At 48.4% G+C, this 13,167-nt stretch overlaps 1 protein-coding gene across 1 annotated transcript in view; it reads right to left on the bottom strand.

Moving 5' to 3' along the window:
* ANO2 (anoctamin 2) overlaps positions 1 to 13,167 on the bottom strand; it is a 331,163-nt gene that overhangs the window by 69,033 nt on the left and 248,963 nt on the right. The window contains exon 16 of the mRNA XM_036252877.1: positions 8,709 to 8,904. Within this exon, the coding sequence (XP_036108770.1) occupies positions 8,709 to 8,904 (196 nt within the window). The remainder of the gene's footprint in view (positions 1 to 8,708; positions 8,905 to 13,167) is intronic.

The following is a 13,167-nucleotide window of genomic DNA, read 5'->3' on the forward strand; positions in this document are numbered from 1 at the left end:
GCAAGCAGAGAATGATTCCTGCTCCCTTTCTCATGGTTTAAGTCTCCGAGTTCTTAGAAAACTCAAAGAAAAGGAGAGGAATATATTGGACTTCTTGCTAATAAGAGAGATGAGTGCTTCAGTGATTAACTGGAAAAATGAAAGGGATGTGTTCAAAGTTATAGCTTGAGTTTGAGAAGGAATTCTTGCCAGTTATATATAAGTAGCGGTGTTACTACTAACAGTTTCATATGACTGGAATAAATTGTTCTATCAACTTGGGCTAAAACCATGATCACAGTCACATTTATTAGTAGTAGCAGCTCCCACCTCCCTCCCCTTCCCCAGGCAACATCACTGAGGGTCCTCAGGCGGTGGTGGAATCTACCCTCTTCATACCCTCCCTGGCCTCACAGGCGGGGCAGGCAGGAGGCTTTTCTACCCCAGTAGCCCGAGTCAGGAGCTGGTGGCAGAGCAGGAATACAAAACAGCGGAACTAACTCTCAGGCCAGATTTCAAATAACCAGTACTATGATCTCCCCTACACCTCCAGGAAGCCAATGGCCCCAGGCTGGCCCACACGCAGCCACACGTACCCACACGCGCCGCACGTATCCTCGCTCTAGAAGTACATCCCTGTGCAGCTGACGCCCTGGTCCCAGTGCTCTGAACCATCAACGCCTGCATTTCACCCTGCACTCTAAAAACACACTTTGTCCACACTCGATGACAAATTAGACCCATCCATATATAGCAATCTCTTCTTTAAAAAAAAAAAATGTTTAATGGTTATGGTGATGGTATTTGTTTCTGTTTTTTTCCTTGCAATTTTTATTAATTTATTCTTGTTACAGATCTTTCAAAAATGTTTACTGTCTCAGCATCCTTTGGTACTGAGCTGTCCCCTCCTTCTTCTCTTCTTTCCCCTCTTCTCTCCTTTATAGCGATGCACTGCCTTTTGCTGAGGCCAGCTTAGAACTGGGTACAAAATTTTAGACTCACGATTTCCTGGTGGCATTTCAATTCTCTTTTAAAATATGTTTTCATTGATTTTTTTAGTGAGAGAGAGGAAGGGAGAGGGAAAGAGAAACATCAATCAGCTGCCTCCTGAAACTCCCAACCAGGGATCAAGCTCCCAACCCAGAATCAAACTGGCAACCTCTTGGTGCCTCGGATGACACTCACTCAACTGAGCCACACTGGCCAGGGCAATCTTCTTTACTTTAATAAGGTATGTGGGATGCCCAAACCTGTGAACCTACGGAGGTCTCCTCCTGCATGGAGGCCTAGCAGGCAGGTGGCAGTGCACCCCTATGACCCAACATTCACATGGGTGGGTGCATTGCATTTTAAACCTTCGGAAGCCTCAGGTGTGTTTTCTTTGTCTTTCCTAGCCCATTTAGAATTTCCTGAGGAACAAGGACAGCTATATATTATTAGAAAGTAGAGTGTCGTGGTCTGAGCAAGGACACTGAGGCCAGACTCACCACTTATGAGCCATATGACCTTAGGCCCATTATTTACCTCTCTGAGCCTCAGTCTTCATATCTTTAAAATGGGAGTGTTAAGAGCACCTACACTGTTGAGGTTGTTTTGAAGATTAAATATACTGCTTTATGTAAAGAGCTTACAACAGCCCTGGCCGGTTTGGCTCAGCGGTTAGAGCGTTGGCCTGCGGTCCCGAGAGACCCGGGTTCGGTTCCCGCTAAGGGCGCGTACCTCGGTTGCAGTTTGTCCCCGGCCCTGGTTGGTCGTGCGGGTGGCAGCCACTCGATGTGTCCCTTTCATGTTGATGTTTCTCTTTCTCTCTCTCTCTCTCCCTCCCACTCTATCTGTACAAAAAATGGAAAAATGTCCTCGGGTGAGGTTAAAAAAAAAAAAAAAAAGAGCTTACAACAGTGCTTGGCACAATGTGTATGTGTGTGTGTGTGCGTGTGCATTGTGTGTGTGTGTGCGCGCGCGCACGCGTGTGTACACATGCCTGCACACACCTTCATATACACCATTATTAACCATGGGCCTTGGTCAAATTCCTAAACCTCTTCAGTCTTCTCAAGAGTGAAATGCAAGATGAGAGATACCCAGCACTACTATGAATATAATGTGGGACAGTGTATGCATGATGCCTACCAGTGCCTGGCACATGGCAGGTGCTCAAGAGAAATCAGGTGCTTCTCCCCGCCCCCTCCTTTTGCTCCTTTCCCTGTCCCATATCAGTAGTATCTGGGCAGCACTAAGGAGGATGATACCAGCAATATTTAAACGACTCACAAACACAGCCATTTTCCCAAGAATGAGACTTTGATTTAACACAATAATCATTTTTGAAGTACCTAAAATAAGCCCAACACTATAACTTGAGGAGCTTCAGTAGAGACTGAAGGATGAATTGCACAGCTCCTCATGCACTTGGAGGTAGTTTTGAAAGAGAGGGAAGAGCGGGCAGTGGTGGGAGAGCTGGAGTTAGAGGAGGAGGAGGAGGAAAACAAGTTGATGGCATCTTGACTCTTCAAGCCTGGTGTCAGCCCTCCTCCACCGGCTAGAACAACTCCCCGCAGCTAGAGGAAGACTAGGCCCCCTTCCCAGACCCATGCCTGTGCCGGTCAAGATAAAACCCTACGGTTTTCAGGAGCACCAGACATCCTGCTCCCCAGTGTGTAGGCTCAGAATCTCACTGTTTCAAAGGCAAGTATGTCCCTGTGTCCTGACCCAGAGAGGGAGTGGCTATGACCTGAATGCTTATGTCCTTCCAAAGTTCACGTTGAAAACCTAATGCCCAATGTGATGGTATTAGGAGGTGGGGCCTCTGGTAGGTACTCAGTCCTGAGGGTGGAGCCTTCATACATGAGAATTTTACAAGGGTGGAGCCCTTGTAAAAGAGGCTCTGGAAAGACCCCTAGCCTACTCCTCCATGTGAAGACAGTGCCCTGGTTATAAGTCTGTGGAACTGTCTTGTAGCAGGCCCTAACGGGCAAGACAGAAGCGTGCCCTGAGCTGATCTGCTTGGTGACTCTTGTTGCCTGGCCTCTCATGACGTCCTGTTCTGTTGGCCTGGGGGCCTGCGGTCCTGAGGTCCTGCCCAGCTTTTGCTTATTTCCTACTCCAGGAACCAGACCCTTTCCCTATAACCACCACCTGTGACCCCTTTGGGAACGAACAGATCACTGGGAATAAAGTCAGTCCTGTCCTTCCCATTCACTGGGATCCGCGTGAGCTTGAATTATTGATGCTTGCAAAACTGGGCTACACACTTTGTACAGTGAGCCTTGGCCAGCCAGGCCCTAGACCTTCATTCCTATCCCTAGCAACCCGTCCCAGCACCGCAGGCTTCAGCTCGTCTCTGCACCACCAGTGCGGAGTAATCTCTGGATTACAGCATGCCTTGCACCCAAGCCCATGACTATTGTATTATGGCAGCTAGGAGGGCAATCATTGTCTTTATTCACCACTGCAGAGTCGATCACTCTCAAGGCATTTAACAAATTCTGTCTTTTTTCATAAGTATTTGTGGCAAGCATAAACCTCGGGTAGGCCTGACGCCTGGGCCTGTGGAGGGATGCTCCTAGGAAGGCGGTCATCTATCACCCAGCCTTGCAGAAAACACTCGGGAACTTGTTGGGGTTGTTTACACCAGCTGTTTGCACCTGGTGAGAAAAGCACGATTCACAGCCCTTCATCAATCAGGAGATCTGGGGCAGGAAGCCAGACGGCATTAAACCCAGCGTGAGAATGGCAAAGGAAGCCCCTCGGCCTGGCAGAATCCTCACCCCATTGGGCAGCATTCTCCATAGATTCATGTCCCCGTGGGGGCCGGGGGGACTCTGAAACCATACCTTCGCTGCAGGTACGCTTGTCATCCCCTGCTGTGTGTGACCCTCTCCGCTAGTGTGCTTACTCTTTGCCTTTAAGGAAAATTCAAGTCTTTCGATATCTGTGTTGCACTTTTCAGTCACTGTCCCATTGTGACAACTTTGCACTTGCTTTATCCACCTCCGTATTTCCTCAAATCCTTTTGTAAGCAGGCAAAGTTGAAATGATGAGTACATACATGCTCATTTTGGCCTCCACTGAGGCTTACAGGATGCCCAGCCTGTGGGCATTCCCCGAAAAGAATGTTTTCGAATGCATGAATGAAAGCGATGACTTCCCCCCAAATTTCCTCAACAAACTTAGGCTAAGATCTACCCTGAGGCAGGCACTGCGAAGGGAATGAAGAGCAAGGTAAGACAGGGCAGCTGTTCTCCGGGCCTTTGTAGCCGGGTTGCAGCAAGTGGCAGAGACCGTTCAAGTTCACAGGGTCCCCTCACATCCGCATATCTTCCAGTGTCTCCATGATTAGGCTGGTTCTCGCCAGAGTCTGTGAGCAGTGATGGATGACACTTCTAAACCGAAGTGCTTCACAGCCTCTGTGTGACCCCCCAGCTCTCTCCCCCTGACACTGTCCGCGTGGCCTCCATCAGTCTGGGTCCCTCAGCGACTGTGTGAAGCACAGACCCTGGCCTGTCGCACCAGAGACGTAGTGTGAGCAAGAACAAATAAACAACTTCACATTATGTGACTGAGATCTTAAGATGAATTTATTACCCGAGCACAGCCTTGTCTACTCTAATCTTGGGAAACACACACAAATACAGGAATGGTACCAGGCAGTTCGTGATCAGAGTAGCAGAGTAGACAGTACACTCCAAGCTGACTCTCACTTTGCTAGTTTATAAGCCACCACGTCAGTGGTACTGTGACCCTCCTGCACTGGCCTATGCTGTGGCCCCTCCCTAGAGTCCTCCCTGCACGTCTCTGAGTGGCTGGTATCCTCCTACTGACCAGGTCTCCCCTATAATGCTCCCACTTTGACAGGCCTTTCTTTTTTTTTTTTATCCTCACCCGAGGACATTTTTCCATTTTTGTTCAGATAGAGCGGGAGGGAGAGAGAGGAAGAGAGAGAGAGAGAAACATCGACGTGAAGGGACACATCGAGTGGCTGCCACCCGCACGACCAACCAGGGCCGGGGACAAACTGCAACTGAGGCACGTGCCCTTAGCGGGAACCGAACCCAGGTCTCTCTGTACCGCAGGCCGACGCTCTAACCGCTGAGCCAAACCGGCCAGGGCTGACAGGCCTTTCTTGATCACTTGATCCAAAGGGCACAACCCCAACAGCTCTCATACATTCCCGTTCTGCTTTCTCACTCTCCACAAATGTTCTTGTCTATTGTCCATCTTTCCCTCACTACAGTGTAAATACAAGTAGGGACCATGTCTTTCTGTTTACAGCTGTGTTTCCAGAATTGCTCCTGGCACGAATAGGCACTCAATCAACGTCTGAGGAAGAAAAAACAAATAAATGATCTGTGGCCCAAGAGTTCAAATGTGGGTGGGAGAAAACTCACTGATGGCCGAGTGTCCAGAACAGGACCCATGGCGGGGCAGGCCTTGAGAGGTCCTTGAAAGAGAGGGTCACCAGGGGTCATTATGGCAGTTACAGCAGCCTGAGCAAGGCACAAGGTGGGAACACAAAGGCAAGTGTCTGGAGTGACTATGAGTTGAGTGGGTGGCTGGGGTGGAGGAGGACAGTGGGAAGGAGGGGGTTGGGAGCCTCGAATGCTAGTTTACATCTGACCTAAGGGCAAAAGGAAACTCTCTGCAGGGGTTGCATGGGAGTGATGCCCCCCAAACCCACTGTTAGAGAACGGCTGACTGAGAGGGATTTCTAAGATAGAGGCCCACAGAAAAGAGACTAAACACAAGGGCATGGTCATTAGGATGTGACAACAGTCCAGATAGGGGTGACGATCTGTGGACAGGAAAGGGGAAGAGGATGAAACTTGGTTTAGAAAAGGTCCCTCTTTGCCCAATGCCACACAGCTCGGGGAGGGAGGGAGACGGAACCAGGTCTAGAACTCCAAGTTCTCTCCACTGAACTCCTGAATTTAGAGGTCCTTCCACTGCACAGCAGTACCTCTCTGGGCGTCTGGGGACATCCAGTCTAAGACAGACACACGCAACAACCCGGAATAACACCTGCATGGATTCCTGAGTGGAGACCCAACACACCACTTCAATCCAGACAGTAAGAAGTTCACATTAGAAATAGTACAAAAAACATACGCATTTTAGAGGTAGATTCTGAGTTTGAACCTCCATATAATGAGGATCTAATACTTCCCTTGCTGACCACACATAGTTTTTGTGAAGATGAAAGGGGATACAGAATATGTTTTTAGCTTAAAAATAACTTATGGGTCTTGCTATCACAAAGAACAAAATGTACTTGCTAGAATTTCGTCTCCTTTCCGGAGCACAGACTTTCTTATGGAGGCCTGAGCATTGGGTTAGCAGCCTGGACAGGCCTGAGCTTTGGGGGTGAGGGAGTGCTATTAGAAGCAGCGGATGTAACTTCACAGTATGGGAATTGTTCTGTGGCCCAATGCAAAGAGAATATGCCCAGCCTTGTACCTGGGAGGTGCTCACTAAATACTTACTAATGAGTTTTTGAATGTCAACCACTCTACTTATGTTCTGTCTTTACCACTCTCTGGAGCTGTGTAAGAAAAGGAGATAAAGAGATGCAAATGGGCAGCAGGAAGACATTTCTGCATCACTCATTCCCTGTTCCTCTCTTCCCTGCTTCCTGCCCACATACTCAGAATCTCCTTTCGTTTAGATCTTCCAGGCTCTCATTCCTCTGGCATCCTGTATTCCTGCCCAAGTAATTCTGCAAACACACAACTCCCATCACATCACACCCTTCAAAAAAATTCTCAGTGGTGTTGGGAGCTACTGAGTCAGGAGCTGACGAGGCCACGTTTCTTTCCACGGCTGGTGTTTCTTCCATGTGGAAGGAGTGGGAGCCGTTGTGATGTCCTGCCTTGTCTCACCTACCTCACTCATTTCACCTCTTGGGTGACAGCAGGGGGAATAGCTCGTCTCAGTGGTCAGTCTGGAAGGTGACATTGGTGTTCCTTGCCTACCCCCTCCTCTGCCCTTCCCTTGGGGAGCAAAGGGCCTGCAGGAAGCAGGTGTCCTTCTGTGCCCCTACCCATGTCCTAAGACTTGCAAGGCTGCCCTGGCCACTATTACCCACCACTGGGAGGGTCAATCTGTCTGGAATACAGTATTAGGAAGCCTCGTTGGCTCTTCTGTTAAGGTGCTTCCTTCAATGTAGGCTTTTCTAGATCTAAAGCTGATATCCTGGCTTGTGCCTATACCTGCCTTTGCTTTATTTCTCAGCCGGTTCTGTACTCAGGCCAGGAAAATAGGTGCTTTTCACTAGATGCCCCTTTGGACGCCTGCAAACACTTTTCCATGAATATAAGCGAAGTCCTCAGCTTGGCATTTGAGGTCTTCTACCCCCCAAAACGTATCATCGACTTTCTGGGCCCACCCTACTCATCGTATACATGCCCCTTCTCTGTGCGCCCTTCTGGACCCCGAGGGATCTGATCTCCCTCTCCAGTGCCGGATTTCTCATTCTGTTTCCTCTGCCAGGAACCTTCTCCTCCCGCCCACCCCTCCTCCCCTCGCACGTGTCTATCTGACCACCACTTATCTCCGAGCTCTCCAACGGGATGCCTTTACCTCCGGAGCCTCCCCTGAGCCCTCAGAAGTGTTGGATGGTCCTCCTAAGTGCTTCCCTAGAATCCTGCACACCACTAAATACGCGGAAGTAAAATGCTCTGCCGACTTGTCTCAAGAAGTTTATGAAGGAATATAGATAACACTTACAATTATGCACAAGCCTAAAGAGAGCGGAACTGCCACTCTAGATGGTAAATTGCCTAGATCCACATAGAAACCCAAGGTAAATGCTCACTGTGAATAGAGGCCCAGCCGGGGAAAGGCACTGAAGAGTAACTGGAAATAGTGAAGCCTTTCCGGAATTCTGTGGTCCTCCAGGGAAGGCTCTCTTGAGGAGGGGGGTATCCTATCAAATGTCTAGCTTCTCACTGGTCAGTGAATTAAAGACATCAGGTCATTAATTCAACTTCCCAGAGGCTAGTAAGGGGCCGAGACTCCTAGGCCCTGGATTCGCTGAAGGAAAGGGGTGCATCCAGGCCACCCAGAATAAATCCGATGGGGAAAGGGCCTCGGCTCTCAGCCCTCCCCCATCCAATAAGCACAAATGCCAGAGAGTGGTGTGCAGGCAACAGCAGGTTGTGGCTCAAATGACACGTCTGAATATTGAGGCCACTGCATTTTTCTCACTGGCTTGAAGCTTGGGAAGTCTGATATGCCTCTTTGAAGTCTGCTCAGTGCACAGGGAATGTGTGGATTTTCTGGGGCCTCTGACAATGTGGGAAGAGATAAGACCCTCTTGGGCTCAAGTATCAAGAGGCTTTCTCAACTTTATAAACGCTGCTGGGAAAATGAGGAGGGCTAAAACGCTGAGATTTTTCACAGGAAGTGTCGAACCTGTCTTGCTTCTAAGTGAGGCTAAAAAGAACAGTCCCATGGATTATTCTTAGAGGATGGTGAGGCCATAGACCAAAGAGGGAGAACAATTGATAAGAGTTGTTGCAAGAAGGATTTCTGCCTGAGGGGAGCCCTTGGTGGGCCCAACCAGCACACAAGCGCTGTACTTCCTCATTTCTCCAATTAGAATGCACTGCACAAAGCACCTTGTACCTGTCCCTTTTCTCATGTTGGGTCTTTACTACCGAACACCTTGCACACACTGAATTGACCATGTTCCAGGGTGCCTAGGGCAAACACATGATGTGGCAGCACAGTACCGATTTTGGTGAGCCACTTGGCCACAGCACCGTATATCTCATCCAGGATGAGGATGACCACGAGGTTGATGATGACCGCCGTCGCTGTCACTGTCACGCGGACGTTGGAGCGTGTGTCCTTGTTGAGAGACAGAGCAGCCGCAATTGTGATACGATACACAATGACAGCAAAGACAATGGAGAAGGTCAGGGCAATCTGCAGAGGAAAAACAGGGAGGGTCAACTATTGAGCACCTATTGTTTGCTCAGTCAACAGTACTATTTGTTAGGTCAGATGTTATTCATCTGGAGCCCCTTGTGGGCAACAAGGAAACTGCAAACTCTAAACTTTTTTTTTTTAAATTTTTTTCCCTTTATTGATTTTAGAGAGAGAGGGAATGAGCAGGAAAGAGAGAGAAACATCAATGAGAGAGAACATTGATTGGCCTCCTCCTGCATGCCCCACACTGGGGATCAGACCCACAACCTGGACATGTATCCTGACCGAGAATCAAACTGGCGACCTCTTGGTGCATGGGTCAGCACTCAACCACTGAGCCACACTGGCCGGATGAAATGTTCACACAAATTCTGAGTGTAGATGCATTTTTCAGGAGAGAATGTCTTCCATTTTTATCAGATTCCAAATAGCCCAGAACACATACAAAGAACTAACAATGGAGACGCTGGGGACTATGGTGTGCACATTACACACGATATAAGTCCTTGTATTAGAGAGCTTTCAATCTGCTATGAGAAAAGGTGACTTCCTATTAAACCATAGTAAACCCGAGGATGTATTAACTGCTACATGAAGAACAGAGTTGATAAGGGGGCTGAGAATACAGAGGAACAAGCAGATCTGAGCACTCAGGGAATAGTGTGTGGCACAATGAGATTTAAACTGGGACTCGAGGAAAGGAAATGGTGAGCCACGGAAGGTGTCTGATCTGAGAAGGGGTGAGTGAGAGCTTGACGGGGTGGGTGTGGGAAGGTTGAGCAAAGGAGAAGAAAGGGAGAGAACACAGGAGTGAGATTTTTATATTCTCAGTCCTCGGGGTAAACAACATACCACTCTAAATTTCTCAACCAGGCCCTTTGAAATGGAGGACTCAGATTTCTCATTTGGTGCCCAGATCTCTGGCTGCTATGTTTAAAAGGAAAGTTTAGCAGCCACCTGACCTAGAACCCCCCAAACCCAACCCCCCAACGCACCCCCCTGCACGCCATTTCCTCTTTCTAGAACCTAAGAATAATAAAGAGCTTTTCGGACCGTCACAGCCCAAGAGGGCGGTTTCCCGAAGTAGAGTCAGGAGCAGAAAGGACCCTGAGGAAGCCTCTTAGATGGGCGCAGAGGGAAGAAAGGGAACAGCTAGGTGTTAAACCTGCTCAGAGAAACATTTTATTTGTTTCAGTCAAGTGAAGTCTTCTTTCTTAGGATCCTTTTAGCAAAGGAGGCTGTTGAGGTCCTGTTTCGTCCGGGGCGAGGGGACGGTGAGGTGGGCCCTGGCTATGGAGTGCTAGATGGGAACCATGGAGAGAGAAAGGGCAGGTAAAAGGTTCCCTCTGAGAAAACAAATTGCCCTGGACTGTACACTGTCTCCCTAGAAGGAGTGGTGGGGCAGGGGCTCAGGCCTGGGCAGTGCTTGGAAGCTGCATGAATGACACTCGGGGGGGCTGCAAACGAGGAATGGATTGCAGATGTGTCCGAGTATGAATGTCTTCAGACCTCTGGGGGCTGAAGCCTGGGGTGTGCTGGTGGCCGCCTCCGCTGTTTATCCCCATGTGCTTTACAAATATTAGTGCTTGCCCTGTGGGCCACAGTGTGAAAAAGAAGCCCTCCCTAAGGAGGAGAGGATGGCAGCGTTCTCTGGGTAGAGGGAGGGTGTGTACATGTGCAGGTGTGTGCACGCACACACTTGTATGTCCAGGTTAGATGGGAAAATCACTGTGTGGGAGGCCCCTCTTCTGATGCAGGGCAGGGGTGGGAGCAGGAGCCACCCCAGCCTCCAGGACTAGGGAGGAATGACTACCAGGTAAGAAGGAAAACCTGGACCTGACATCATCGCTCTCCAACAATGCAGACATTTTCACTTCCCGTTCCTTTGGGATTGCCACTGCCAGACAGTCGGGGCCTGGAAAATGTGCTGCGAGATCCTTTTTCCCCAAAATCACTTTTGCAGTGAAGGCCAGCAATGGAGGTGGAAGTAATGATGAGGCGGGGGCGACCAGGGCATTGAAGAGTGAGTGACTGAGTGAGTGAGTGTGTGTGCGTACTTGGGATTGGGCTAGGGGGAATGACTGGGGGAAAACAACAATGGCAAAAACATCCTTTGCGTTGGAGTCTTGGGGGTGGTGCATGAAGAAACATGTGGGCAGATCAGCTTCTGTGCTTCTTCTCTAAGAAGCCCAGCTGCTAAACTAGGGAAGGAAGAACACTCTTCCTGGCTACACAAATGGTTGTCTCTGGAACCTGCTCCATCAGCTGGGGGCTTGATTAACATGCAGGATCTCAAGCACAGCTCCAGGCTTCATGACTCAACCTGCACTTTAACAAGACTCCTGCAAGTTCTAGTGGCACTGCTCCCCTCACTTGGGAAATCTTTCCTTCCCACCCTCCCGATCTCCCCTGCCCCACCTCCAACATGTCCCTCCCCAGCCCTCTGATGCTGTTCTTTGCCATCTTAGCTTCTCTGGTCTTGATTGTTCATCTCATTATAGAAATCAGGTTTCAAACCTCTCCTTTGGTGTTTCCCACAAGCACCTCAAGATTCAGTTTCCAAACTGGAAGAGCTTGAGGAGCACCAACCCAGCTCCAAGACAATTTTGCAGGTGAAGAAACAGGTGTGGAAAGTGATTTACTCAAGGTCACAAGGCATGGACTACCACCCTAGTCTCCTGGATCATGGTAGGAATTTAAAAAATTCTAGCATTTAGGGATCATTCGTGTTTAGCCTTTGATCTCACATATAAGGAATTGGGGCCCAAGAAACAGCAATGTGATTGATCCAAGGTCGAGAGGGGACATGGTAGAGTTGATACACTAATGATGATAACATCATCATCAACCACAGCTGATCCATTTGTATCCTCTCTGTGTCATTATTCAAATTATATCTTCACCAGCACTAATCCTTCTAATAACCACGTATGACCTGCCTTTTGTAGATGCAATTTAGTGACACCCGAGATCTGAACCCTGTTCTATAGCTGCAAAGTCTACAGTCCCATCCTGACATTAGAACCCACGTATCTGGCACTAAATCCAGCACTATTTTCACCACTTTGATTGTATTGCTGATTTAGGTGATTAAATGCAATAAACATTTTCTGACCACTTATTGTGCAAACCACTATGCTGGAAATATTTGGGGTTTGTGATCAGTCTCCCCAAATAGGCCAGAAGAAGGATCAGTCTGGTGCTACATTCTGTGCCTCCTGCCATTTCATAGAGGTGCCTCCGGTGTGGAACCTGTTCAGCAAAGATTTGCTGATCCCCTGCACATGGTCACATTACCATGGTCCTTGTTGCTTTTGGTGTTTTAATCCCATAATTTACTTCTGGGCTGAGCCAAATTGCAATGGAAGCCAAGCTACAGAGTCCAGAGCCCTATTTGACACTCCAAGAGAGACGGGGAGGAGAACAGGTCAGATCCCTACCCTATAGGACTTGCATTCTGAAGTAAAGTTGAGAAAACTATTGCACATATAACAACTGTGGAGCCTGGTAGCAGCTGGACAGAGTCACAGGCCTTAGTTCATGAGCTTCTGGTATGCTCTGAGCAGAGAGCCGGGGGATTAGCTAGAGGAAACTCCACAGAAGTGGCTTTGGGGCTGTTTTCTATGGGAAACACTTGGAGGAAAGAATAAAGAGGAGCACATAGACATGCACAGGCAGAAGCAACCTCTGGGAGAAGCAACTAGCGGGAGAGTGCCCAGTCTAGGGCATGGCACATAATAGTAGCTCAATTTTTTTTAATACACACACTAATGACTTTATCATTGACATAATAAGTTGTCTCCTGTATCTTCTTAATTCATTTATTTTCTCATTCAGTCATTCATAAAAGACATCTTGTATACCTACTATGTGCCAGTCACCACTTTAGGTGTCAAGGATATACTGGAGAACAAAGATAAAACTTCTTGGATGTTGATCTTCTAATGGGGAAAGATAGACAATAAACTAGTAAATAGGTAAAATATATAGTCTACCTGGTGTGATAAATACTATGGAAACAAATAAAGCAGAACAGGGACATAGGGAAAGATTGCAATTTAAAATAGGGTGGTCAGGAAAGGTGTAGGTGAGACGGAGACAGTTCCGAAAGGACCTAATTAAGCACAGGGAGAGTTGGAGTGGAAGCTGGACAGTAGAGAGGAGGAGGGCCAGCCCTGTAGTATAGGATGTTGTCTCTACATTACACAAGATGTGAAGACTTTAGAGAGTTTTGAGCAGAAGAGTGACACTATTGGACCT

This window comes from Molossus molossus, unplaced genomic scaffold (genome assembly GCF_014108415.1).
Source record: "Molossus molossus isolate mMolMol1 unplaced genomic scaffold, mMolMol1.p scaffold_m16_p_10, whole genome shotgun sequence".
In the NCBI taxonomy this organism is placed as follows: Eukaryota; Metazoa; Chordata; class Mammalia; order Chiroptera; family Molossidae; genus Molossus; species Molossus molossus.